The 25,815-nt window shown below is 33.8% G+C and overlaps 4 protein-coding genes across 4 annotated transcripts; 1 reads left to right on the top strand and 3 right to left on the bottom strand.

Annotated features, from left to right (window-relative positions):
• Positions 1–5,169: 5,169 nt before the first annotated feature.
• LOC114929633 (uncharacterized) lies at positions 5,170–6,030 on the bottom strand. The gene has a single exon (XM_029301208.1). It carries the CDS (start codon positions 6,028–6,030, stop codon positions 5,170–5,172), a length of 861 nt encoding a protein of 286 aa, XP_029157041.1.
• A 10,178-nt stretch (positions 6,031–16,208) lies between these two features.
• Rpt6 (26S proteasome regulatory subunit Rpt6) lies at positions 16,209–19,015 on the top strand. The gene is made up of 6 exons (XM_029301191.2): positions 16,209–16,439; positions 16,563–16,707; positions 16,835–17,245; positions 17,355–17,581; positions 18,295–18,570; positions 18,858–19,015. Exons 1-6 carry the CDS (start codon positions 16,422–16,424, stop codon positions 18,996–18,998), a joined length of 1,218 nt encoding a protein of 405 aa, XP_029157024.2. The 5' UTR covers positions 16,209–16,421; the 3' UTR covers positions 18,999–19,015.
• Pex3 (peroxisomal biogenesis factor 3) lies at positions 18,937–21,843 on the bottom strand. The gene has a single exon (XM_029301196.2). The coding sequence runs from the start codon at positions 21,841–21,843 to the stop codon at positions 20,689–20,691; it is 1,155 nt and encodes a 384-aa protein (XP_029157029.2). The 3' UTR covers positions 18,937–20,688.
• A 22-nt stretch (positions 21,844–21,865) lies between these two features.
• Positions 21,866–22,643, bottom strand: LOC114929623 (mitochondrial import inner membrane translocase subunit Tim8 A-like). The gene is made up of 2 exons (XM_029301197.2): positions 22,412–22,643; positions 21,866–22,146 (listed from the first exon to the last, which is right to left on the bottom strand). The coding sequence occupies exons 1-2, from the start codon at positions 22,502–22,504 to the stop codon at positions 21,955–21,957; spliced, it is 285 nt and encodes a 94-aa protein (XP_029157030.1). The 5' UTR covers positions 22,505–22,643; the 3' UTR covers positions 21,866–21,954.
• Positions 22,644–25,815: the final 3,172 nt, after the last annotated feature.

Genomic DNA, 25,815 nt, shown 5'->3' on the forward strand with positions numbered 1-25,815 from the left:
ATCCTATGAAAAATTAATCATTGCAAACCCATGTATAATCCTAGGCAAAATTAACCATTGCAAACCCATGTAGAATCGTACCCATTGCAAACCTATGTAGAATCCTATGAAAAATTAACCATTGCAAACTCATGTAGAATCCTATGAAAAATTAACCATTGCAAACCCATGTAGAATTGTATTAAAAATTATCCATTGCAAACTTATGTAGAATCCTACATTGCAAACCCATGTACAATAGAATTGTATGAAAAATTATCGATTATAAACCCATGTACAATCGTAACAAAAGTAATGAAATAAAAAAAAAATTTTTGACAGAACTTGATACTTTCAATTTAACAACAAAGCGAATCGAGATAAACAATCAGCACCGCGAAAAAGTGGGAACGATACTTGCGAGAATGCCTTTTTTAAAAGGGACATAATTTTAATTCCCCAATTTCTATTATGTATTATACATAATTTTAATTCGCTCAATTTTTATTATGTACATAATTTTAATTTGCCAAATTTATATTACAATTTTAATTCAAATTTCTATTTATTATGTATAAATATTATGTACACAATAGAAATTCGATGAATTAAAATCATATATAGATGATAAAAATTCGGTGAAATAAAATTATGTACTCGTACATCATAGAAATTCAATGAATTAAAATTATGTACATAATAGAAATTCAGAAAATTAAGATAATGTACATAGAAATTCAGCGAATTAAAATTATGTATAGGTATAATGGAAATTCGCTTACTTTACATTTTGTCTGCTGTCCTCTTGCCAATAGCATTAAGTTGAATGACAGCAAATGCATTCCATATTTTATATGAATATGATCTTCCGAATGTGTACGAATACACGAATAAATGCAGAACAAAAAATAATATATTTATATATTTTATATAAAATTTATACATAAATTTTATTTTGACAACTGTCAAACCGTTAACCTTCTCAATAGCTGCTCGATGCTATGAATCTAACGCATAACAACAACAAATCGAGACAGCCAATCAGCATCACGGAAAAGCGACAACAATGTTAATAACATACCTTTTTTAGAATAGGATAGGATAGGAAATGTTTCAAATAAAAATTGTAGGTTTTCGAAGGGGAAAGAAATTGGCCCTACTGACTTTTTTCTAAAGAGCAATTTTCAAGGTTATTTGATGGTGATTTATGTTTTTTAAAAGAAACCACTATATATTTTTATTACATAAGTCGATTCTTTGTAATATTATGCATAAAAAGTTATAAGGATATAATTGTGTGAGATATTTCATACTTAAATTTAACATAATCTTACATAAACTATGAAATATTTTGTAAAATACTAATTTTCCGATAATCTTACCTTTTAATACTTTGGGCGAGCGTGTAGCTTAGCTCGATAATTATTGTTCTATCAATATCGCGAATCGGGAGAGGATCGTTAAGACGGAATAGTTATCAGGTGTTATAAGTATATTGTCTTTCACTGCGTTTATTCGGATTATCAAATACAGACTTTAACTCTCCACCGAGGAAAAACCGTGTATCGCGAGCGCGAGTCAAAATCTATCTGCCCTTCGAGGCCGCGTATTGTCTTGCTTCTCTTGATTTTTCCACGACCTTATTTTTATTTTTAGGTGATTAGCCTATCTATTATTTTGAAAACTTTCGCTTTTTATTCTGTTCGGAAATCACAATCTACCTTCGTCATGCTAGACGCTTATTTATTTATTTATTATTTTGTGTCACCGGTCGCGATATCCTTAACACTCGTCGCTTGTCATATATTTTTATTTCGTGTACATTTTATTTTATATATATTTTAATATTCTTGTGGCATTTATCGCCACAGTACCCCCCTTCTAGTGGTTTTCTAATTTTTTTTTTTTTTTTTTTTACCGCGTGTTGTTGCACAATTATTTAATCACCGCCTATTCGTCGATTCAAGTCGTCATTAGTCACCGCGTCAATGTATAATCTCGCGTGGAGAGATAATAGAAAAAATAAATAAATAAATAACAATATAAATTAAAAAATTTTTGTCCGACACGCCGCGTTACATAATATATCGGTCCGGAAATCGGACCCTTCGACCGCTCTTCGTTCGTGTCTCTCGTCCTTCACTTGCTGACTACGCCTTATTTGACTGCTCCGGGTCCAGTCTCATTTCTCTGTCTCCAGGAGTCCTTGCCGTCGGCGACGTTTCGTTAGCCTGTTTTTCTGAAATTAAATATGCTGGTTTTAAACGCTCGATGGATATTGTTTGCTCTTTGCCGTGCATGCGCACGACAAAGGTTTTTTCGCCGCGTCGAACCACCGTGTAGGGCCCATCGTATGGCATCTGCAATTGTGTTTTCGGCCCGTCGTGCCGAACAACACGCTCTCCGTGGTACCCAGCTGCTTGAATACGAACGGGCGTCGTTCTCCGTGCTGCGTGATCTCGATCGGCCGGACCTCCTCGAAATGACGTCGCAACTCCTTCACGAAATTGCTGGCGTCTCTCTTCTCGCCGGGCTGCTTATTCAAAAATTGTCCTGGCAGTCTGAGCGTCTCTCCATATACCAGCTCGGCCGCCGTCGCCTGCAGATCGTCCTTCCACGCCGCTCTTATGCCCATCAGAACCGTCGGCAGTACATCCGTCCACCGATCCTTCTGATGGCACTTGATCGATGCCTTCAATTGCCGGTGCCATCGTTCTACCATGCCGTTGGCTTGGGGGTGATAGGCCGTCGTCCTCAGGTGGTTAGATCCTAGCAATCCGCTCAACTCCTTGAAGAGGTGCGCCTCGAATTGCCGTCCCTGGTCGGTTGTTATTCTCAACGGCACGCCGAATCTGCTTATCCAGCCGTGGTAGAACGTCCCTGCGACTGTTTCTGCCTCCTGGTTCTCCATAGGAAACGCCTCCGGCCAGCGCGTGAATCGGTCGATGCAGGTCAAACAATATTTGTTTCCGTCCGATATCAGCATATTAATAATGTCCATGTGCACATGCTCAAATCTTTGACTCGGTAACTCAAAAATGCCTCTCGGTGATTTTACGTGGCGTGTAATTTTCGCTCGCTGGCACTCGGTGCATGCACGTGCCCATGTACTGCAATCCTTTTTTATTGACGGCCAGACGTAACGCTGTGTCACCATCTTCACCGTCGCTCGTATCCCCGGGTGTGCCAGTCCGTGTAGTAAATTGAATGCGGCCCTCCGATAAGGCCTTGTCAAGAATGGTCTCGGAATCTTTGTCATTGTATCGCACCATATCGCAGTGCCTGCGTCTGGAATCTCTATTTTTTCCAATTTGAGTCCGCTCGTGCCCTCGATGTATTCGTTACACTCCGCATCGTCCTCCTGCGATCTCGCGAGTGCCTCGTAATCCAGCGGTGTTTTCACTTCCTCTATGCGCGATAGCGTGTCCGCCACCACGTTCTCTTCTCCTCTCACGTGTCGTACGTCCGTCGTAAATTGCCCGACAAAATCAAGATGCCGAAATTGTCGCGGCGTGCATTTTTCGGGCTTTCTATGAAATGCATACGTGAGAGGTTTGTGGTCCGTATAAATCGCAAAGGTCCGTGCCTCGACCATGTGGCGGAAATATTTGATGGCTAAATAGATCGCCAAAAGCTCCCGATCGAATGCGCTGTATTTCGCTTCCGTCGGGCTTAATTTTTTTGAGAAGAAGCCCAGTAGTTCCCATTCTTCTTCCGCTCGCTGCTGTAGTACGGCTCCCACGCTGCTGTCCGATGCATCCGTGAATAGGGCGAGCTCCGTGTTCACCTTCGGGTGCGCTATCAGGGTAGCTTGCATCAAGCTACTTTTTGCGTCCTTGAACGCCTGTCTCGCTGCCGGCGTCCACTTGATAAGCGTCTTTCCTTTAGTATCGCCATGCAGTAACTCGTTTAACGGCGCCTGAATTTCCGCGGCTTTTGGCAGACATCTCCGGTAGAAATTAATCATGCCCAGATATCGCCTCAGTTCTTTCGCCGTCTTCGGCTCCTCGAACTCCTCGATCGCCCGTACGCGCGCCGGCAATAGTCGCGTGCCGTGTCCGCTCACTTCATAACCGAGGAATTCGACTTCCGCTTGTCCGAACACGCACTTTCCCGGATTAATCACGACGCCATATGTTTGTAAACGCTCGAACAATATTTTAAGGTGTTCGCTATGCTCTTCGGCCGTCGTTGACGCGATCAGAATGTCGTCAATGTACGCGTAACAAAAGTCGAGTCCGCGCAAGACCTCGTCGATGAACCGCTGGAAAGTCTGCGCAGCGTTTCTCAATCCGAACGACATAAACGGGAACTCGAACATGCCGAACGGCGTAGTGATCGCGGTCTTCGGAATATCACTTTCCGCCACCGGTATCTGGTGGTACGCGCGCACCAGGTCGATCGTCGAGAACACCCGTTTGTCTCTCAATTCCATCGCGAAATCCTGAATATGCCGGACCGGGTACCGATCCGGGATCGTCCGTGCATTTAAAGAGCGATAGTCACCGCACGGTCGCCACTCTTCACCTCTCTTCGGCACCATATGTAGCGGAGACGCCCAACTACTCTTCGACGGTCTCACGATTCCGAGCTCCATCATTTTTTCAAACTCTTTTCGCGCCGTGGTCAATTTATCCGGCGCAAGTCTCCGCGGTCTGCACACTACCGGCGGCCCCGGGGTTGTCTCGATAAAATGTTTCGTGTTATGTCGCACCTCTTTCGGGCGCCCGTCAGGTCGTACGATGTCCGGATAACACGCTAAGAGTTTGTGATACGGCGTCACTCCTGTCACCGTTCGTACGGTCGGCATTCCGCACTGTGCGCTACGTCCCCCGGCTACGAGTCCCGTCGCCTGATCGACTAGCCGACGATTTCGCAAGTCCACCAGGAGTCCATAATAGGACAGAAAGTCCGCGCCGATAATCGGCCTCGACACATCCGCGAGTACGAATCGCCACGTAAAATTCCGTCGTAATCCGAGATTCAACGTCAACGTCTCGGTTCTGTAGGTATGGATCACCGTTCCATTCGCTGCGGATAACTCGTACGTCGATTTCTGCCGCGGCCCACGCACCATCCTGCGAGGAAAAACGCATAGGTCTGCGCCTGTATCCACGAGGAAGTTAATTCGCGTGTCGCGGTCAGTCACGAACAGACGGCGCGAATCCTGGCCTTGATCACCGGCCGCCATCAGTGACGGGCCATCGCGTTTCCCTGCTGCTGTCCGGCACACGGGGGCTCACATCTTCGTGCGTCCGGTCCGAATCTCCAATAATAGTAACAAAGACCGTTTGACGCGTGACCACGGACGCGAGAGCGCGATCGCGAACGCTCCCGCCCGCGACGGCCACCGCTGTTGCTTCGGCGAGGTTCTCGCTCTCCTAACGCCTCAATGCATTTTCGCAAGCCGGTTATTTGTTCTGCGAACTCCTGCTGCATGGCCATACGCATCTGAGTCATTTGCACATTGATTCTCGCCTCCAGTGCAGCTATTCCGTTTCCGTCGGCACCCGCGAACGTCGTCGGCCGAGCCGCTTCCGCGACGTGCACCGCGGGCGCTCTCGTTGCCTCCACGATCGCGTCCGCCATATCCGCGAGCGTCTCCAGCGTATCTCCCACGCGCGTTACGAGATGCGGCTGCAAATAAACCGGTAGTCGACTTAACCAAATGGTTCGCAGGACTTCATCCCCGACGACATTACCGGCGAGACCTCGAAGGTGCCGCAAAAATTGTGTCGGTTTGCGGTCGCCTATCTCCTCATGCTCCAGGAGCCGTCGCGTCTTGTGCTCCTGCGATAAACTCAGTCTTTTTATGAGCTCGCATCTTAAAGTTTCGTACGCGCGTTCCGCTGGCGGGTTCATTATTATGTCGCGTACCTCCATCGCGTGTCGCGGACCGATCGCCGTAAGAACGTAACCGAACTTGGTCGCGTCCGTAGTAATTCCAGCGGCCTGGAAGCTCCGATCTATGATATTGAACCACAGTTCCGGATCCCCGGAAGTAAATTCCGGCATTCTCATGCCTACGCGATTTACCTCGGCGCCCGCCATGAACAGGCTAGGTCGTTCAACCGCTTATTGCGTCCCTGGCACAGGCAGTGCATCTCGTCTCGGCTGCTCGATTTGTATTAACGGAGGGGCAGCTCCATCGTCACGCGTCAACACCATACTGTCACTTTTTCAAAAAAATGCACTCTCCAAAATCTGTATCACGACTCGCGGCAATGTCCACAGCACTTCGCGTCACCCAGATCACGTCGGGGTCACCACTTTGGGCGAGCGTGTAGCTTAGCTCGATAATTATTGTTCTATCAATATCGCGAATCGGGAGAGGATCGTTAAGACGGAATAGTTATCAGGTGTTATAAGTATATTGTCTTTCACTGCGTTTATTCGGATTATCAAATACAGACTTTAACTCTTCACCGAGGAAAACCGTGTATCGCGAGCGCGAGTCAAAATCTATCTGCCCTTCGAGGCCGCGTATTGTCTTGCTTCTCTCGATTTTTCCACGACCTTATTTTTATTTTTAGGTGATTAGCCTATCTATTATTTTGAAGACTTTCGCTTTTTATTCTGTTCGGAAATCACAATCTACCTTCGTCATGCTAGACGCTTATTTATTTATTTATTATTTTGTGTCACCGGTCGCGATATCCTTAACACTCGTCGCTTGTCATATATTTTTATTTCGTGTACATTTTATTTTATATATATTTTAATATTCTTGTGGCATTTATCGCCACAATACTTTTATGCATAAAATAATGAGAGAATTCAATCGATGATAATAAAACATAATTATTTTTAAGAAAAAATATGTAATTTGCAACTAGCAGTTACGTTCAGCAAAAATGAAAGTCTCAAAACGGCACAAAGTCATTTATTTGCTCCATGATAATGCGAAACTCTATATCATAGCTCATGTGTTTAAACAAATGCTGTATGATCTTGAATTCTTCTTCATTAAGCGTATTCTCCAGACACTACTGCACCGTCTGATGATTATCACTTATTCCGGTCGATGCAGTACAATCTCTCCGACATAAACTTTCAACATGAAATAGATGTCAGAAAATAAATCGACTTTATCGCGTCAAAAAACAAAATGTTTGTTTGCATTCATATACTGCCTGAAAGATGGCAAAAGATATGGTAGATGCATAAACGACAAATATTTTGAATAAAATGATTGAACTGTTTCTTTTGCATTAATAAAAGAATTTTTGTATAAAACTTAGGGAACTTACAATTAGTTATACTCCCAAAGACTATATTTCTTACACATTTGTTAGGTGTAGTAAGATTGTGTATAGTTGTACAGGATATCCACAACGTGATGTCCATACTAAATTATTGTATATTCTTGGTGTCATTCTAAGTCAAAAAGTCTTAATATGCATATATGCTCTAAAGTCGATTATTGTTTTAAAGTTACATCAGAAAAACAAAATTGCATAAAATAAAAACAGTATTTGTGTTCTACGTTTAATTTATACCATGTTGATTAGTGTTGGTAAGGGAGTCACTGCTCCGCTTCCTTCCTGACGATGGTCACCGTTAGGGAGACACTCCGACGGCCGGACGGTTTGAATAGGGAGGAGAATAATATTTAATTTATTTGCGGATTGTATGTATACGAATTTTATAATTTTCTGATTGTACCGATTATCTTCTATTTTTGTTTCTTTGTATTTTTGCAGCTACTGAAGAAGACCCGAAGTGGGTCGAAACGTTTAGAATTTAATAAATGAGTTTGACTTGAGATCTCATTTTAATTTATTAATTTTGTGCATGTCATCCGCATAGGCTCCGATTGCCGTCGAGATTTTATTTTTATTGTAACACAATAATTCGAGCCGAGATTAATAGTTTTTTTATATTGAATTTACGCTGGCTGTAATAATGCGTCCGTTGAGGAATTTCTTCCAATTTGTTGGACACAGTTTTAATTGGAGCGCGGTCAAACATTTGAAGGATTGGATTAAATTAAATAAGAGACTGATTAGATTAAACTTGCGAATCAAATTTTTAAAAGATTGTTTAAATCAGGATGTTACACCGTCTCATCTGATGTTTCTTTCTCGTTATGCTAATAATTTATATCATTATAAGTCTGTATTGAAACACAAATTTATTATAAGACGTACTATTAAAGACATTTTAAGAAATGAAATTTATGATGCTCATAGACAGAAGCACAAAGTCAGATTAGATATTTATGAACTCGTTCGTTACATCATGATAGATCTCCCAGTGTTTTATTGTGATGGGTTTTTCGGTGAGCAAAGCAAATCATTACATTATTTTTATAATAAGGAGCGGGTTCGACTGGATGATAAATTTAGATGGCTCTTAGATAAACAAAATAAATTCAATAATAGGAATATCCGTTCTATCCAATATTATTACACGTGTATGAAAGAATTTTCTTCAAGGCCATGTGAGTCAGGGCCGTCTCAGTCTCTCAGCGTTTCCTTGAGCCCGACTTCCTTTGTTTCTTTAAATCCTGATGTTGCTGACAAAAGAGATAAATGGTTTTTAAATTTATCATCCGTATCGATACCGTGTGAAATTCGAGATTTGTTGCGGTTAGGAGAGAATTTCTGTCTGCCAGTATTTGACAAAGATAAAACCACCATAGAGTTGTTGAAAAATATGGAACAAAATATTTTTAAACTCCCTGTGGAAAAACGATCTGCAGTCAGAAGTAGAGCCTTTCCCATAATAAATAAATTCCATATTTCCATGTCAGAAAAAGCTCACACAAAAAATAGTTTTTGTAAGGCTTACAAATTGACGGGTAAATTCATCCAAGACAATCCCGATATTTTATTTATGAAGGCGGATAAGGGTAATATCACGGTTGCGATGAACAGAGATATGTACATGGACAAAATGTGTGATTTGCTGGCTGACCGGGATACTTATACTGTTGTTAAAAAAGATCCGACTAGGAACCTAATTAATCAATTACACGGAATTTTAATGAGATGGAAAACGAAGAATTACATTTCTTCAACAACATATAAATCCCTGAACTGCACGGACGGGGTTTTACCGAGAGCGTATGGTCTGCCGAAGGTGCATAAACCGAATTGCCCTTTACGTGTCATCGTGTCATCTAGGAATACACCTCTTTATTACTTGGCAAAATTTTTACATAAGATAATATATAAGGCAATTCCGAAACCTGATTCGGCTATTTCTGATAGTTTCCAATTAGTGAACAAATTAAATGGTTTATGTGTGGATAGTGATGTGAAGCTAGTTTCACTAGATGTTACATCATTGTTCACCAACGTACCATTGGATATGGCTATTGATAGTTTAATTAACAGATGGGGGTATATTGAAAAAGAGTGTATTATTCCACGAGATGAATTTTTATTGGCAATTCGTTTTATTATGAACTCGACTTATTTTATGTTTAATAATGTATGTTATCAACAGACTTTTGGCACGCCTATGGGTTCCCCCCTCTCACCGATTATTGCGGATATCACGTTGCAAGATTTGGAGAGTAGAGCGATTGCTGCGATTCCATTGTCATTTCCATTTTATTTTAGATATGTTGACGATATCGCGTTGGCGGCCCCACCCTCCATGCTTAAAATAGTTTTAAACACTTTCAATTCTTTCCATCCTAGATTGCAGTTCACCATGGAGGAGGGGGTTGACAACCGATTGAATTTTTTAGATGTCACCATTATTATAAATAATGGGAGCATTGAGTTTGATTTGTTTCATAAGCCGACGTATTCAGGTAGATATTTAAATTTTGAATCGCAGCATCCTCTCTGTCATAAAAAAGGCACCATTATCAGCCTCATAGATAGAGTTTTTTGGCTATCTCATCCGAAATTCCATAAAGTTAACTTTGAGTCTATGATTGGAGTTCTTTTGTCTAATAATTATCCTCTCAATTTGATATTTCACACATTACAAGCGCGGTTAAAAAAGTTGTTCTTCCGCTATAATAATAAGTTGCATAACAATAGAGCAAATGTATGCAATGACAAGATTCTAACGCAGAAAAAAGTTTCGTACTTTAATATTCCGTATATTAATAATGTATCGAAGAGAATCGAGGACATTACACGTGATTTGGATGTCATTCCATCATATACAGCAATTAACAGTCTCCGTAAATTCATTAAAGTACACAAGGATAAGTTACCAAGAGAACTCCATAATAATGTAGTTTATAAAATTGATTGTATGGATTGTGATGCGTCGTACGTAGGGCAGACGGGTAGATTGTTGAAAACTAGGATGAAAGAACATCGCAACAACATAAAAAGAAACGCGTCACAATTATCAGTCATATCGGAACATAGATTATTGAACCATGAATTTAATTGGGAGGATGTAAAAGTCTTAGACGAGGAGCCTTTTTTAGGTAAACGTTTGATATCCGAAATGATCCACATAAAACGTCAGAGGAATAGTTTAAATTTACATAGCGACACTGATAAATTAAACGAGAATCTTGATCTGTTAATAGAAAAATTTACCAAAATCTAGCTTTGTGATTTTACATAGCCGGGTTTTTTTGTTAGACTTTTGATATGAGTGCCGATTAGTTTAGTTGTTTTTATTTTTATTTTTATTTTCATATTTTATTTTTATATTTGTTTTTTGCGTATATATGTATCGACTGTGTCGAGGTAGAATACCGCACAGTCGTTAGAGTGATGTGTCACGTGTAGCATCGTCTTCTCTCTGTTTTTGCTGTCGGGGTGAGTGTTCTTCCCGGTTCTTAATTTTTAATTCTTGTGAATTGTTCTACGTTTAATTTATACCATGTTGATTAGTGTTGGTAAGGGAGTCACTGCTCCGCTTCCTTCCTGACGATGGTCACCGTTAGGGAGACACTCCGACGGCCGGACGGTTTGAATAGGGAGGAGAATAATATTTAATTTATTTGCGGATTGTATGTATACGAGTTTTATAATTTTCTGATTGTACCGATTATCTTCTATTTTTGTTTCTTTGTATTTTGCAGCTACTGAAGAAGACCCGAAGTGGGTCGAAACGTTTAGAATTTAATAAATGAGTTTGACTTGAGATCTCATTTTAATTTATTAATTTTGTGCATGTCATCCGCATAGGCTCCGATTGCCGTCGAGATTTTATTTTTATTGTAACACAATAATTCGAGCCGAGATTAATAGTTTTTTTATATTAAAAACAGTATTATTTATTGAAGGTATTATTTATTAAACGATAATATTAAATAATAATTAACTACTTTTTAAATTTAGCGTTGGAAATATCTGAAAGAAAATTAAATTATAGTGATTTTCTATAATAGTATATTGTGTATCAAGTGCGGAAAGTGGACAATTGGTCACGAGTGCGGGAGATGGACGCACGAGCCAAAGGCGAGTGCGATCATCCCACACGAGTGAACAATTGTCAATCCGCACTTGATACACATACTATTTTGTATTGCAAGTGCAGGCAAAGTGGCTGTTTCGGCGCGTTTTCTGTGCGTGAGGCGGCCGAATCGCACGCCGCCATCTTGCCGCGGCACGGTGGGGGAATAGCCGGTTTCAATACATTTCCTACGGCTTGAGCCGTATACAATGACTTTTAACGCGGCTCAGCCGTAGATAATGGCTTTGAAACCGGCTTATTCACTCACCGCGTCGCCGCTAGATGGCGGCAGGGGAAATCGGCCGCTTTCGTCACAGAAAACCTACACCGAAAGTGCCACATTGCCTGCACATGTAATACAAAATGTGTAGATTTTCTATAAGATGAATAGCGTTGGTACTTTTTATCTTCATATGTATCTTAAGTTGAAATTTCAAATTTCAAAATGTTTTTTTATTTTGTGTCTACGGTAATTTTTCACCTAGTTTCAATGATTTGAAAATAGCTTAATTTTTAAGATATGAAGTGTTCCCTATTTTTTAGTAATACAAAATAAATGTTGTGTAAAATCCTACAAGTTTATGCAATTGCATATATCTACAAGTTTTATTTTATAATAAATCTGTTTTTTTTTCATAAATATCAAGTCTGTTCAATAATTCCTTAGTATTGTAATTGAAAAAATCTCAAAATATTATTTTGTTAACGCTTTATTATAATTTTTAAATTATAATCTGATTCGCAAATATTAAACAGATCTACAATCTGTAATTTACGCAATTTATGCGCCATGTGTTCGGAAAGATATAGATAATTGATATTCGAATTATTGAGGAGAATCTGATTCGATCAAAATTTAACTTCGAAACTCGACATTTTTATCAATGTTTGTTAGTTGTCAGTAAGTATCATTGAGAGCTGACTAAATCAATTAATATAATATTAGCAGATTAAAAAATTATATAAATTAGAAAATTTTTGTAACAATTAAAACTGTTTTATGCCAAAAAATACAACATAGTACTCAACATTTATATTTTCACTTTTAAATTTGTTGTACTAGACAACACAAGCGCGCGCTAAACAAATTTTTGCTCCGCGAGTGTACATAATTTTAATTTGCTAAATATCTATTATAAACCTAATTTTAATTTGTCGAATTTTTATTGTGCACAAAATTTTAACTTTTTATTTTTTATTATGTACATAATTTTAATTCGTTTTTTACTAGTTAGGCTCAGTAAATAATAATTAAAGAGTAACAAATAGGCAAAGAGCACGTACACGATTTTGGTGTAAAGTTGTAATAAAGCAGTAACAGCAATTAGTTGTCAAACGTTTTGGTTATTATTTAACCATCTTCAGTGACCAACTTTAGAATAGCAGTGATATCAGTCAAAAAACAACGATCTATGTCGACATATTAAACGGAATTGTAATAATTTTAATTCTTGAATTTCTATTATGCACATAATTTTAATTCGCCGTATTTCTATTATGTAAATAACTGAAATTGTACCTTGACACATAACCTTAAAGACAAGATCAAAGTTGAAAACGTCATATCCAAACGTTAAATTTTTCAATCTTGACATTTTTAGGTCAAAATTATGTATTTTCAATCCTAAAAAAGTCCGGTTTGACCTTAATAATAATCTTAACTCATGACTTTGAGAATAAGGGCAAAGTCACGGCTGAATGACCCTCGTTGACCTCTACAATTCTTATGCGTAGCATTGCTCCCTAGCAGGTGCATTTTCGAAGATATTCGCGTTTTCAACCTAAAACAAGCGTTTGACTTTTATGTGACCTTTCAAAGTTGGTCAAATTTGGCAGTGTTCAAGGTCATGTCCGAACGTAAAATTTTTCGCTTTTTTCATTTCTCAAATGATCAAAGATATGGGGATCAAGACTATGGGGCCCTATTTAAAAAAATAGATTTGACCTTAAAATGACCTTCAAGATCATTGTCAAAGTCAAATCCAAGGTCACCGTCAGATAGCCAAGGAAAAAATCATAAAAACCCAGTATTTAGCATTTTTTCTAGGACTCATTTTTCGAGTTATTCTGCTGTTCCAGTACTTTCATAACACCCTGTATATATATATATATATATATATATATATATATATATACACACAGGGTGTTATGAAAGTACTGGAACAGCAGAATAACTCGAAAAATATGAGTTCTAGAAAAAATGCTAAATACTGGGTTTTTATGATTTTTTCCTTGGCTATCTGACGGTGACCTTGGATTTGACTTTGACAATGATCTTGAAGGTCATTTTAAGGTCAAATCTATTTTTATATATATATATATATATATAATATACATTATTTTTATATTACATATACATATTGTGAAATTTCGAAAGAGCGAAAGCGATATTCAACGCGATACCCGAGCGCGTTAGATGGTTGCGAGAAAACTGAGAGAAGAGGAAACTGATTTCTTAGTGTTTCTTAACAGCGTATAATCTCCAAAATTCAGTAAACCGAAATATAGTGAGTTTTGACACAGTTTAGTGCACGAATTACAGTTCGCCGATTTCCGCAATCGCAAGTGCAACGTGCGAAGTACCGAGTGTTCGACCACGGAGCGCGAAAAGTAAATCAGCTATATCGTACTGCTTGCGTGAATGTTTTCGAGGCGAGTGAATAACAAAGAATTCGGATACAACGCAAAAAGGCGGCTGTATCTCTTCGACTCTCGAGCAGGTTCTTGAGTTTGGAGACCAACAAACGTTGGTCTCGTAACATTATTTAATGGATTGTCTCGGAAGTCAGGGGACAAAGCTGTTTATTATTCTTCATCTTTCTTATTTACTCGAGGGAGCGTTTGATTTAGCATGGTATTGCAAACGCGCACAGCGAATTGAGGCGCGCTAAAGCGGGAGCGCAAAAGAGAAGGCTGCGCGCGCGTGTGAGCGCGAGAGAGGACGGCGAGCGCGCGGATGCGCGAGAGAAAGAGAGAGCGACGGACACGCGAGACGAGCTGCGCTGATTAATTCTCTCTTTCATTGCGCCAATTAATTTTGTTCTCCCTTCTCGCGGGGAGATCCGCGACACATATATTTCCTAATGTTTATTTGGATCAATAAGACCGTCACACCAAACGTATAAATGAACAAATTAGTAATTAAATAAAATTGAATATATTTTATTTTGCAATTTTTCTGGAACGTTGCTGTAATATTCTCATAAAATATTACATGGCAATTATATGTTCTTGTAATGTCTCTAAAATGTTACATTGCAACTTGAAAGATTGTAACATTGCTGCAATGTAACTGCAATGTTCTGTGCTGTATGGGTAATTTGTTAGGGATAGATCGGAGGATAGCATAAGCATATAGAAAATATCATTCAGGTTGAATATGAATTGAAAATGTATTTTATAAATAAATGAAATATTATATATATATAATATATAAGTTTATATATATATATATATATATATACACAGATATGACAACCGTTATCTTGATTTTTTCCGATTATTGATGTTACATTGTATAACTCTCATTTCTTTCTCTCTGCTACATAATAACTTATGACGTGAAAGAACTTACGAGTAACGTATGATGGCTCAATGCAAGAATATTTAATCACGTAAAAAACTTGAGTTCAAATATATCAATATCAATTTTTTTATAATATATTGGAATATGAAAAATCATAGAAATATATTTGTATATAGGCGATAAACTTAAAAATTTAATATTGAAAATATTTTAATCATATTTTACAACTACACACACTATAAATATATAAATGCAAAATAATTCCGTAAATAAATTTCAAGTAATAAATCAATTGCACACATGCACACAGCTGGTATGTAGATTTTTATTAAATTTATTTTTAAATTTATTTTCTGAATTATTTTACACTTATATATATAGTGTATGTAGTAAAAATATTTTCAATATATTAAAAAATTTTTAAATCGCCGAAATATATTTTTTTATCATTTTTCTATATTTTAATATATATATATATATATATATATATATATATATATTATAAAAAAATTGATATTGAAATATTTGAACTCTAATTTACTGGATGATATACTGAACATCCTTGCATTGATTATACATTACTCAACGTTCTTTCACGTTATAAGTATTTGGAGCAAATGATACAATAGCATCAATAATCAAAAAGAAATCAAGAATAATCAACATATCCCTTATATAATATATATATATATATATATATATATATATATATATATATACGCACATATGTGCATAAGCATATATAAAATTTACAAAAAGTAGGTACTTATTAGCCTTGCTACGCTACTGCCTTCTGCTACGGAAGGCCAGAAAGCATTTTCAGGCCGTATCTCGCGAATACCGGCACGATAGAGGAACAAGGAGAACACGTAATTATCGGTCCTTGTCTCTCTACGGTGCGTCCGCGTGAGCAATGCAATAGTGTATGTACGTGTACAGACATGCACCACTACATAAAACCCGAGAATTGGTTTCTCGGCGTTGGCAACACTGAAATCGGAGTTTCGCGTTGTCACCGCGCGAGGTCTTCAACATCAATTCGGAGTCTGGGTACTTATTACGGTTCTTTGGATGAGTTTGCTCACAAGGTGAAAATCACAAAAGTGAGAGATTCACTAGGTTGTCTACGCTTCTATTGGTCAAAATCTAGTGAATCTCTCACTTTTGTGATTTTCATCTCGTGAGCAAACTCACCCAAATAACCGTAATAGGTACCCTGGCCGGACGATCTGTCGACCCTTAACATTTGACCATCTCATTATACTGACCAGTTAATGGCGTATGGGCTCCAATAGCTGAAGCCCAACCAGCCATAAAGAGAAGAAGAAGAAGCAGTCAAGCAGTCTAGTATTATATAGTCTATGGAAATAACGAGAGCTGATGATAAGCAAAAAGTGATTTTGTCGAATTTCGAGGATTTTAAGAATTTTGAAAAAAATAAAGATCAACTCACATAACACTTTTCTTTTTTTCACACTACATCGAGATATATTAAATATTTATCTGAAACATTATTACTCTTTAAGAATCCATTATGACACTTACAAATAAGGTAAGAATAATTTCAATTATTATCATTGCTTATTATTATTATTACATATGTAAAATACGGGGGAAGAGAGATAATTGTTATTAATTAGTATTTTTTATTTATAATTATCTAATTTTTTTAAAGATGGATATTGATGAAAAGAATATTAAAGGAGAAGGTTTTAAACCATATTACATTACAAAAATTGAAGAATTGCAATTAATTGTTGCTGAAAAAAGTCAAAATTTAAGAAGATTGCAGGCACAGCGTAATGAACTAAATGCAAAAGGTATATAGTTGTCTTAATGGTTAATATTTTTTTAATTAAGAAAAGTTTGATATTTTATATATTTTCACAGTATTATGTAAAACTATTACATACAATTATTATCATTATGTTTTCTCTCTTTCTCTAGTACGTATGCTACGAGAAGAGCTACAACTCTTACAAGAACAGGGCTCATATGTAGGGGAAGTAGTTAAACCTATGGATAAAAAGAAAGTCTTAGTCAAAGTACATCCTGAGGGCAAGTTTGTTGTGGATATAGATAAAAATATCGATATCAATGATGTGACGCCAAATTCGCGAGTGGCTCTGCGCAATGAAAGTTATACTCTGCATAAAATTCTACCAAACAAAGTTGATCCGCTTGTTTCTCTTATGATGGTGGAAAAGGTACCAGATTCGACATACGAAATGGTTGGAGGTTTAGATAAGCAGATAAAGGAGATAAAAGAGGTCATAGAGTTACCAGTCAAGCATCCAGAATTATTTGATGCTCTTGGAATTGCGCAACCTAAAGGCGTACTGTTATATGGACCACCAGGTAGGCAGTTTGATATAAAAATATATGTATTTTATTATACTTAACTGTAAAATAAATCAAGACTCAATCTATTTAATTACATATTGTAATAATGCAAAAAAATTCTTAGGTACCGGTAAAACTTTACTTGCAAGAGCAGCAGCGCATCATACAGAATGCACCTTCATTCGTGTATCTGGATCTGAATTAGTGCAGAAATTTATCGGAGAAGGTTCGCGTATGGTTCGTGAACTTTTCGTCATGGCAAGAGAACATGCACCATCTATAATATTTATGGGTGAGATTGATTCTATCGGTAGTTCCCGGATTGAATCTGGATCTGGTGGCGATAGTGAAGTATGTGTGACATTTTTATTTAAAAAAAAAATATATATATATATATATATACATATATAGAAAACAACATCGTGTTTTTAAAAAGAACGAAAGTTGATAATTTTAAATTTAAATTAAAGTTATTCTTTCAAGGTCATTTGGAGGGCAACCTAGTTTTTTTAAAATAGAATCACTAATTTTTTTATATAAATCAATTCTTTGGTGATTTGCCAGAAAAATTTAGAAAAGTAGGATGAATAGTTTACAAGATATTTTATATTTTAATTTGACATGATTTTACACTATTGAAACTTTGAAATATAATTCGTGGAATATTTATTTTTCGATGAGCTTATCTTAGTACTTTTATGTACAAAATAACGAGAAGAATAAATTGCTGTAATGAAAACACATTTGTCTTTGAGAAAAAGTATATGACTTACAATTAGCAATTATATATAATATTTTGTCTTAAAAGATTCCATTTAAAAAAATTAAGTTAACCTTCAAATAACCTTGAAACAATGAGTAATTTAAATTTAAATTATAATTAAAATTTATCGATTTCTTTCCTTCTTAAAATCAAACAACTTTTATCTGAGATGTTTTCCAAAGCGTGACTTTTTTTTTTATATATATATATTTAAGCATATTTTTGAAAATAGGACATCTTTTATATGCATATACGAATATAATTTCTTCTTTCCTAATTATATTAGAAATTATACTTTTAGGTTCAACGAACCATGTTAGAATTACTTAATCAATTGGACGGCTTCGAAGCAACAAAAAATATAAAGGTCATTATGGCTACAAACAGAATTGATATCCTGGATCCTGCATTGTTGCGTCCTGGACGTATTGACCGTAAGATTGAATTTCCACCTCCAAATGAAGAAGCTAGATTGGACATTTTAAAGATTCATTCTAGAAAGATGAATTTAACACGTGGAATAAATTTGAGAAAAATAGCTGAACTTATGCCAGGTGCATCAGGAGCAGAGGTTAAGGTAATGAAAAATTTAACTTTGATATATATATATATATATATAAAATAATTTTATATTAAAATAAAATAAATATATTCAAATATAATTTTTTGCTCTTAGCTGAGATATTTTTTTTCAAAAGTGCTTAGAAAGAAATTCTTAATAAGATTAAATAATAGATAAAAGTTGTAAAAAGATGTTTAGAGTCTTATTATATAAAAAGAAAGTATTTTTAGCAAATCTAGTATCTAGTAATTTAAATGTATACATATATGTTCTTCTCTCTCAATATATTATTTATTTTATAGGGTGTTTGTACGGAAGCTGGTATGTATGCTCTTAGAGAACGTCGTGTGCACGTAACTCAAGAAGATTTTGAGATGGCAGTAGCAAAGGTAATGCAGAAGGACTCTGAAAAGAATATGTCAATAAAAAAATTATGGAAATAAATCAACTTTGCAATTTTTTCAATGTTATATTTATTAATGATCTTCAATCTGTTTGCATTACTTTATGAGCAAATTAAGACGTGTAAATGTGTAGGATCTTTGTATTAGATTACAGCTAAATGCTTTATAAATTATATAAATGCTAATAAAACTTTAATTTAAAAACACTTTTTATTACAATATCAAATCATTAATAATTGTATTTACACAAATGCCATATGATTAAATTAAAACAATAAGTTTTAATAATTATGTGTGGTAATAACAATGTCATTAAATTAATATAAGATTTCTATATATCTTTAATAGCAAATTGCTCTATTATTTAAATACTTCCTCATGAAATATATTTAAGAAACCGTATAATAATTATTTCTTTTATTCTCGATTTTTATTAAACATAATTCTAAATTTTTCTCTTAACCTTTAGAGGACGGGAAGCCAATATTTTGGCTTTGAACTATTTTCACTTTAAATATTTTATATAAGGATGTTTTTAGTAATTCGAATTGAAATTTTATTTAAAAACTGAAGTTTTTACGGATTACATCAGTTGATGATATACTCATATATATTTTAGTGAAAAAAATTTTGTTAAAACAAATATCTATCATATTTTGTTTTTCAACTGCATTATTTTGTGTAATTCTGTAATATTGTCGGTCAACTTAAAAAAATATATGTATTACAAATTAAAAAATTCCTTTTTATGTATTGATTATTATTTTAACTCTATGAAATTCTCAAAATATATTTTCATAACGTAAATTTTTTAAAATGACCATTTTTCTCATTCGAAACTAAGATAAAAGATGAACTCTTTGATAATTATAATTTCATAATGGTTCTGTGAAATTTTTCTATTTTTGTTACCGTACCGGACAAGAAGCCAATATATTGGCTCTATAAGGGTCGCTTATTTTTTCATAGTACAACACTATAATAAAGATATAAAAATTTTTACTTTAAATTACAAAAGTTTACGAAAAAATACGCCCGTCCTCTAAAGGTTAATTTAACTTTCTTGCTAATATGCACACTATTAAAAAAAAAAAAAAAAAAAAAAAAAAAAAATAGAAAATACTTTTCTTATCCTAAAATAGTTTATGAAACTTGAATATAGAATTTTTCAAGACAAATTTTTTTATCGAGGTACAGAGTATCAAAAATATGTAATTTTCAGAAACAAAACAATGCGTTCTTTTTTAAAGCATAGAACGGAAAGATAAAAAATTTTTTTTAAACCCACAAATTTTGCGTTAAAGTTGAAACTTCAGGCTTCAAAATGTTTTTTTAATTTTTAATTCTACGATGATTTTTTGCCAAGTTTTCTTTGATTTGAAAATAGCATAATTTTTTTTAGGATAGAGTGTATATTTTGTATTTAAAATAGAGAAAATATAATCCTATATATTAATAATTTTAGAATAGAAGAAATCAACTATATTTTGTATCCAATAAATTTATTCTGTGTTATATGTGATGTAAAAATGTACGCGAGTATTAATAAAAGAATAGTGGTCGATAATTTTTGTTCTATTTTGTAGATATATAGAGCAAAATATTTTTCTATGATTACAAAATATCTGTATACTAAATATAATATATAAGACCCAAAAGTAGAATTTGTATATTGTCGCATATCTTCTTTTGTAAAATTTTTACATCCAATTCTTAAATAATGTTGACTCTAATTTTGTGAATAACTAAATGCTTCATAAATATTTGCTCCAAGAATTTTAAGTTCATTATTTAATATTAAATGTTGAAGCCAATCTGCTGCTATGTCGTTTGATGTTGGATTATCTGGAACTTGTCCATTTACAATAGGAATAATTTTGGCCAAAGCCATAGTAGTTTTATTAATATTTACAAATTCATTGGACGAATTATTTGTAGCTTCTTGTAAGTATGTGGAAGCTGAATTTTTGACGTTTGACTCCTCCGAACATGATGTACCTGGTACATCATATTCATTCTCCTTTTTAGGAGAATTATGGAAATATACAGATATGTGATCCATTAATAAAACAAATCCACTTCTGACATTTCTTTGCATTAAATCTTGCACCTCATCGCTCTCTGATATATCCAACATCTGATTAATCAATTTTATATAGATGGATGTGTCATTGTTTTCAGTGTTTTCTTGTTGCAACATATATTGCATCAAATTTTTTACAGGATCTACTGAGCTTTCGGCAGATATACAAGATGTAAGCGTCCAATAAATTTGCTCCAAATCTCTTAATGTTAATTGCTCTGTCAGAGACAATGACTGCGTAACCATGACCACTTTGCTCTGTATGAGATTGCTTAAAGCCTTAATGCTTTCGTATATAAAATAGCTAGAAAGTGTCATATACTTTGCTTGTACGTCATTTCCAATAATCCCATTGTCATTCACATTCTGTGCATCTTTATACATGTGTCCACTAATCAGAGAGAGCTGAATTCTAAGAAACGTAGCTAACATTGTATAAGAATAAATTATTACAGCCGGTCGTGTGATTGCTAATATTTTTAATTGATTCCAAGATGCTATCTTATTAGCAGAGCCATCTTTAAGTTGGTTTATAATAGTCTCTGTATTATTTTCTTTGATCACAGAGCTTCTTAAAGTTGTCGCAAGAGATAATATCGTTTGATTGCATGTCTTCTCTATGCTTTCATAGTGTTGTCGCTTCTTTGTCTTTTCCATTAACATCCTTATCTCATTATCCTGCCATTCTCGAAGCTTGCGCTGGGTATAACGTGTCAAAAAAATGACACTGCCAACAACGATACTCCCAGCTACAAACTTGCGCTTATGACGTTTAAAGAAACCCCAAATGCTCGAAAGCATGATTAACACAGTTGTACAAATCTAATATACACACAATATATAAATATATTATCAACTTTCTATAACTGACAGAAGAGGAATAAAGTACGATACATCCTCAGAATGATGAAATTATTCTAAACCATTCGCTTCAGGTTGCAAATTTGTTGCAATACGTTCTATTCTATTTGTAATATAATTAGTAGTGTCAATGAATCTTTCCACACAATTTACAAGACACTTGTGAACTTTAGGCTCCAGGCGTGGTGATGGTTTGTCCATACAAGTCTCCCAACAAATACCTGTTAGTTCATGCACTAATCCCTGAAATATTAATAAATTATAACTTCATATATTGTTCTCGTAAAGAAAGATACAATTAATAATCATTTACAGATTATAGATATAAAAATAAACAATAAACTTTAAAAAATAAATTTATACGTAAATCAAGTATGTATCACATTGGGATTGAAGTAAAAATATTTATTATAAAAAAATATTTATTATGTTCTTTCCGATAAAAAAGTATAAATATAAAATGTCTATCTACGAATTTTTACTTGCGCTAAATAAAATCGAAACTAACTTGAAATTGTTGTTTCTTCGTCTCAGTTTCAATAAAATGTTGTAGTCGATCATCTACGATAATCTGCTTATCTGAATCTTCCGTAAAATTCATAATTTTAATCCTCGTATTCTTCTTTTTTGCCACATTAATGCAAATTAACTAATTTATAATGGTAATTACTTTTTACCTTTGCACGATGATACTTGAAACTGATTTATTTACTCTGGCTGCGTTCCGAAATTCATTGCCAGAGAGCTGAAAATCTATAGTATACGTATCTATAGTGACGTAACTATAAAATTTCAGCACTAGCGGTAAATATTGGAACGCACTATGACCTAGTTTACATCGTCGAAACATTGGTACGCGTATTAAACAGCGTATTAAGCTAAGTCTACATTAGTCGTAGAATCGTAGATTGTAAGAAAATTGATCCAATCACAGTCGATTATTCTCCTCACATTTAACTATGATTGGATCAATTTTCTTACGATCTACGATTTTACGACCAATGTAGACCCGACTTTAAGTCCGAGCATAATTCGCCACGCACCCATATGATTGGTTGAACGGGATCTTAAGTCAACCTTCGACCAGACTTAAGGGTCGACAGGCGACATGGTGGAGACGCCTATCGGCCGGCCGGGAATTACGGATTCTTATTTTCCAGATATTAGCGAAAATATTGAATGAATCTTATTAAATTTAGGATATTCTTAATCAGTAAGCTCATTTGTAGTCCTCTAAAGAGCTATTTTATGAAAAAAAGATAAAAATAAAAATTTTTAATAAACTTGGGGGAATGCACAGCTAGGAACGGGTAAGGTTGGGTTAGCCGCGAGTCCGTATTTTATTTATTATAAATTTTTAAGAGCGAAAATGTAAAATCCGGCCTTTTAGAGGACTGCTTTATTATATAAAGAATATATTAAAAAATAATTCACGAAGTTATGTCACTTATTTAATGAAATATCTGGACGATAAGATTCTCACTAGATTCATAAGGAGCAGGGGAAATTTCTGTGGTAACATACTGACTGCTTGACAAGGAGAGAGCATCATTCCATCTTTGTCTTTCTTACATCGCATATGTAGTAACGTCCATGTAGGTACAAAAACTAATACGTGAGCACACGGATGCAAATATTGAGAGATAATGTCAGCAAAAAGGCTATCATATTATTTTTATTTTTTTGTATATGTATGCATATGTAAATAAAGAACAAAAATAAAAACTATTTTAAATAATAAGAATCTATTTGTGTGTGTGTGTGTGTAATTAAAAATTAATAAAAAAATTAAAAAATCAATTTATATACCATATATTTTTTTTATATCATATAAAAAAATCTTAGAAATGTACTTAAATTTTTCGTAGATCCTCGATTTTTTTCATTGCTTCTAAACATTCAGCTAAAAGAGCAGTTGAGACTATTCGAATAAAAAATATTTCATCTTATTTTTTGCAAATAATATAATATATTTTTTATTTAGGAGTCCAAAAATATATGTTACGCATAAGTTATTTATAATTTTCGTTCAAATTAAGAGAATATTGTATTGAATATATTGTAATGCATATACACATTAATTTTCATTAATTTACTTGTTTAACAAAAACATGGTTTTTTGATAATAATTTAAAATTATTTCTGCTCAGTGATTTTTAAATAGCAGCAGTATATTGACGGTGCAAAGGTAGCATAATCAATTGTTTTTTAAATGAAAACTGGAATGAAGGAATTGATTAAAGCTGTTTTAATTTGTAGATTTAAAATTTAAATTTTAAGTTAAAATTCTTAAAAGAAATTATGGGACGAGAAGACCCTATTAAATTAATATAATTTTTTTATTTAAGGAAATAAATTTTATTTTAATGATTATATTTTATTGGGAGGATAATTAAATAAAATGATCTTTAATTTAAAGATAATTTTAACATTAATTAATGAAATTTTTATAAAGGATTGATTATTAAATTAAGAAAATTTTTTTTTTATAATAATTATAAAAATTAATTACCTTAGGGATAATAGCGTAATATTTTTAGAAAGATCATATTAATAAAAATGATTGCCACCTCGATGTTGAATTAAAATAAAAATTAAATAAAGAAGTTTAATATTTTAGTCTGTTCGACTAATAAAATTTTACATGATTTGAGTTCAGATCGGTGTAAGCCAGATCGGTTTCTATCTATAATAAAATTAAGAAAATTTTGTACAAAAGGACTTTTTTTAAATTATATTTTTTTTAATGAATAAATTTAATTGATCAAATATATGTAAATAAATAAAATTACTTTGGCAAAATTTAAGTGTATTAAATTTAGAATTTTAATGATGTATAATAGAAAAAAGTTATACAAGTAATAATTTGTCAAAATTTAAGATTATATTTTTATAGTGCGTTAAATATATTAAGATTGTTAATTTTGTTATTAATTATATTAGTTGGGGTAGCTTTTTTAACTTTATTGGAACGAAAAATTTTAAGATATGTACAAATTCGTAAAGAACCTAATAAGGTGGGATTTATAGGATTATTTCAATCTTTTAGTGATGCTATTAAATTACTTAATAAAGAATTATTTTATGTATATAAATCTAATTATAATTTTTTTTATTTATGTCCTATAATTAGATTTGTTTTAATAATAATATGATTAGTATTTCCTTACATTACTAATATTTATTTTTTAAATTATTCTATTTTATTAATAATTGTTTTTATAACTATTAGAGGGTATGTTATAATTTTTATGGGATGATCAGCTAATTCGATTTATTCAATAATAGGAGCAATACGATCAGTTTCACAAATATTATCATATGAAGTAAGATTTATTTTAATTATTTTAGTTATTATATTAATAAGAGAGAGGAGAGATATTCTTTTTTTGATTTTATTAATTATCAATTTTATTTATGATATATAGTAGTTTTATATCTTTTGTTTATTATAGTGTTTATTAGGATTTTAGCTGAATTAAATCGAAGTCCTATAGATTTTATCGAAAGTGAGTCAGATGATTTAATATTGAATATTTTAGGGGTGGGTTTACATTAATTTTTTTATCTGAATATGGAATAATTATTTTTTTAGATTAATTAGAATTTATATATTTAGGAATTTATTAAAATATTCAATAATTTTAACTTTTATTTTAATTAATATTTTATGTAGAATAGTAATTTTTATACATGGAATACTTCCTCGAATACAATATGATAAATTAATATATTTATGTTGGAAAATTATTTTACCAATAATTTTGGTTTATATTTTATTAATTTTTGGATTTAAATTTATATTATTAATAATAATTTAGTAAAAAAAATTAAATGTTTAAAAGTTAATAGAAAATTAAAATTTCTTTAATATGTTTTCAAAACATAAACTTAAATTCAAGATTATTAACT

This window comes from Nylanderia fulva, unplaced genomic scaffold, assembly GCF_048542155.1.
Source record: "Nylanderia fulva isolate GAGA-0341 unplaced genomic scaffold, ASM4854215v1 Scaffold84, whole genome shotgun sequence".
NCBI lineage: Eukaryota > Metazoa > Arthropoda > Insecta > Hymenoptera > Formicidae > Nylanderia > Nylanderia fulva.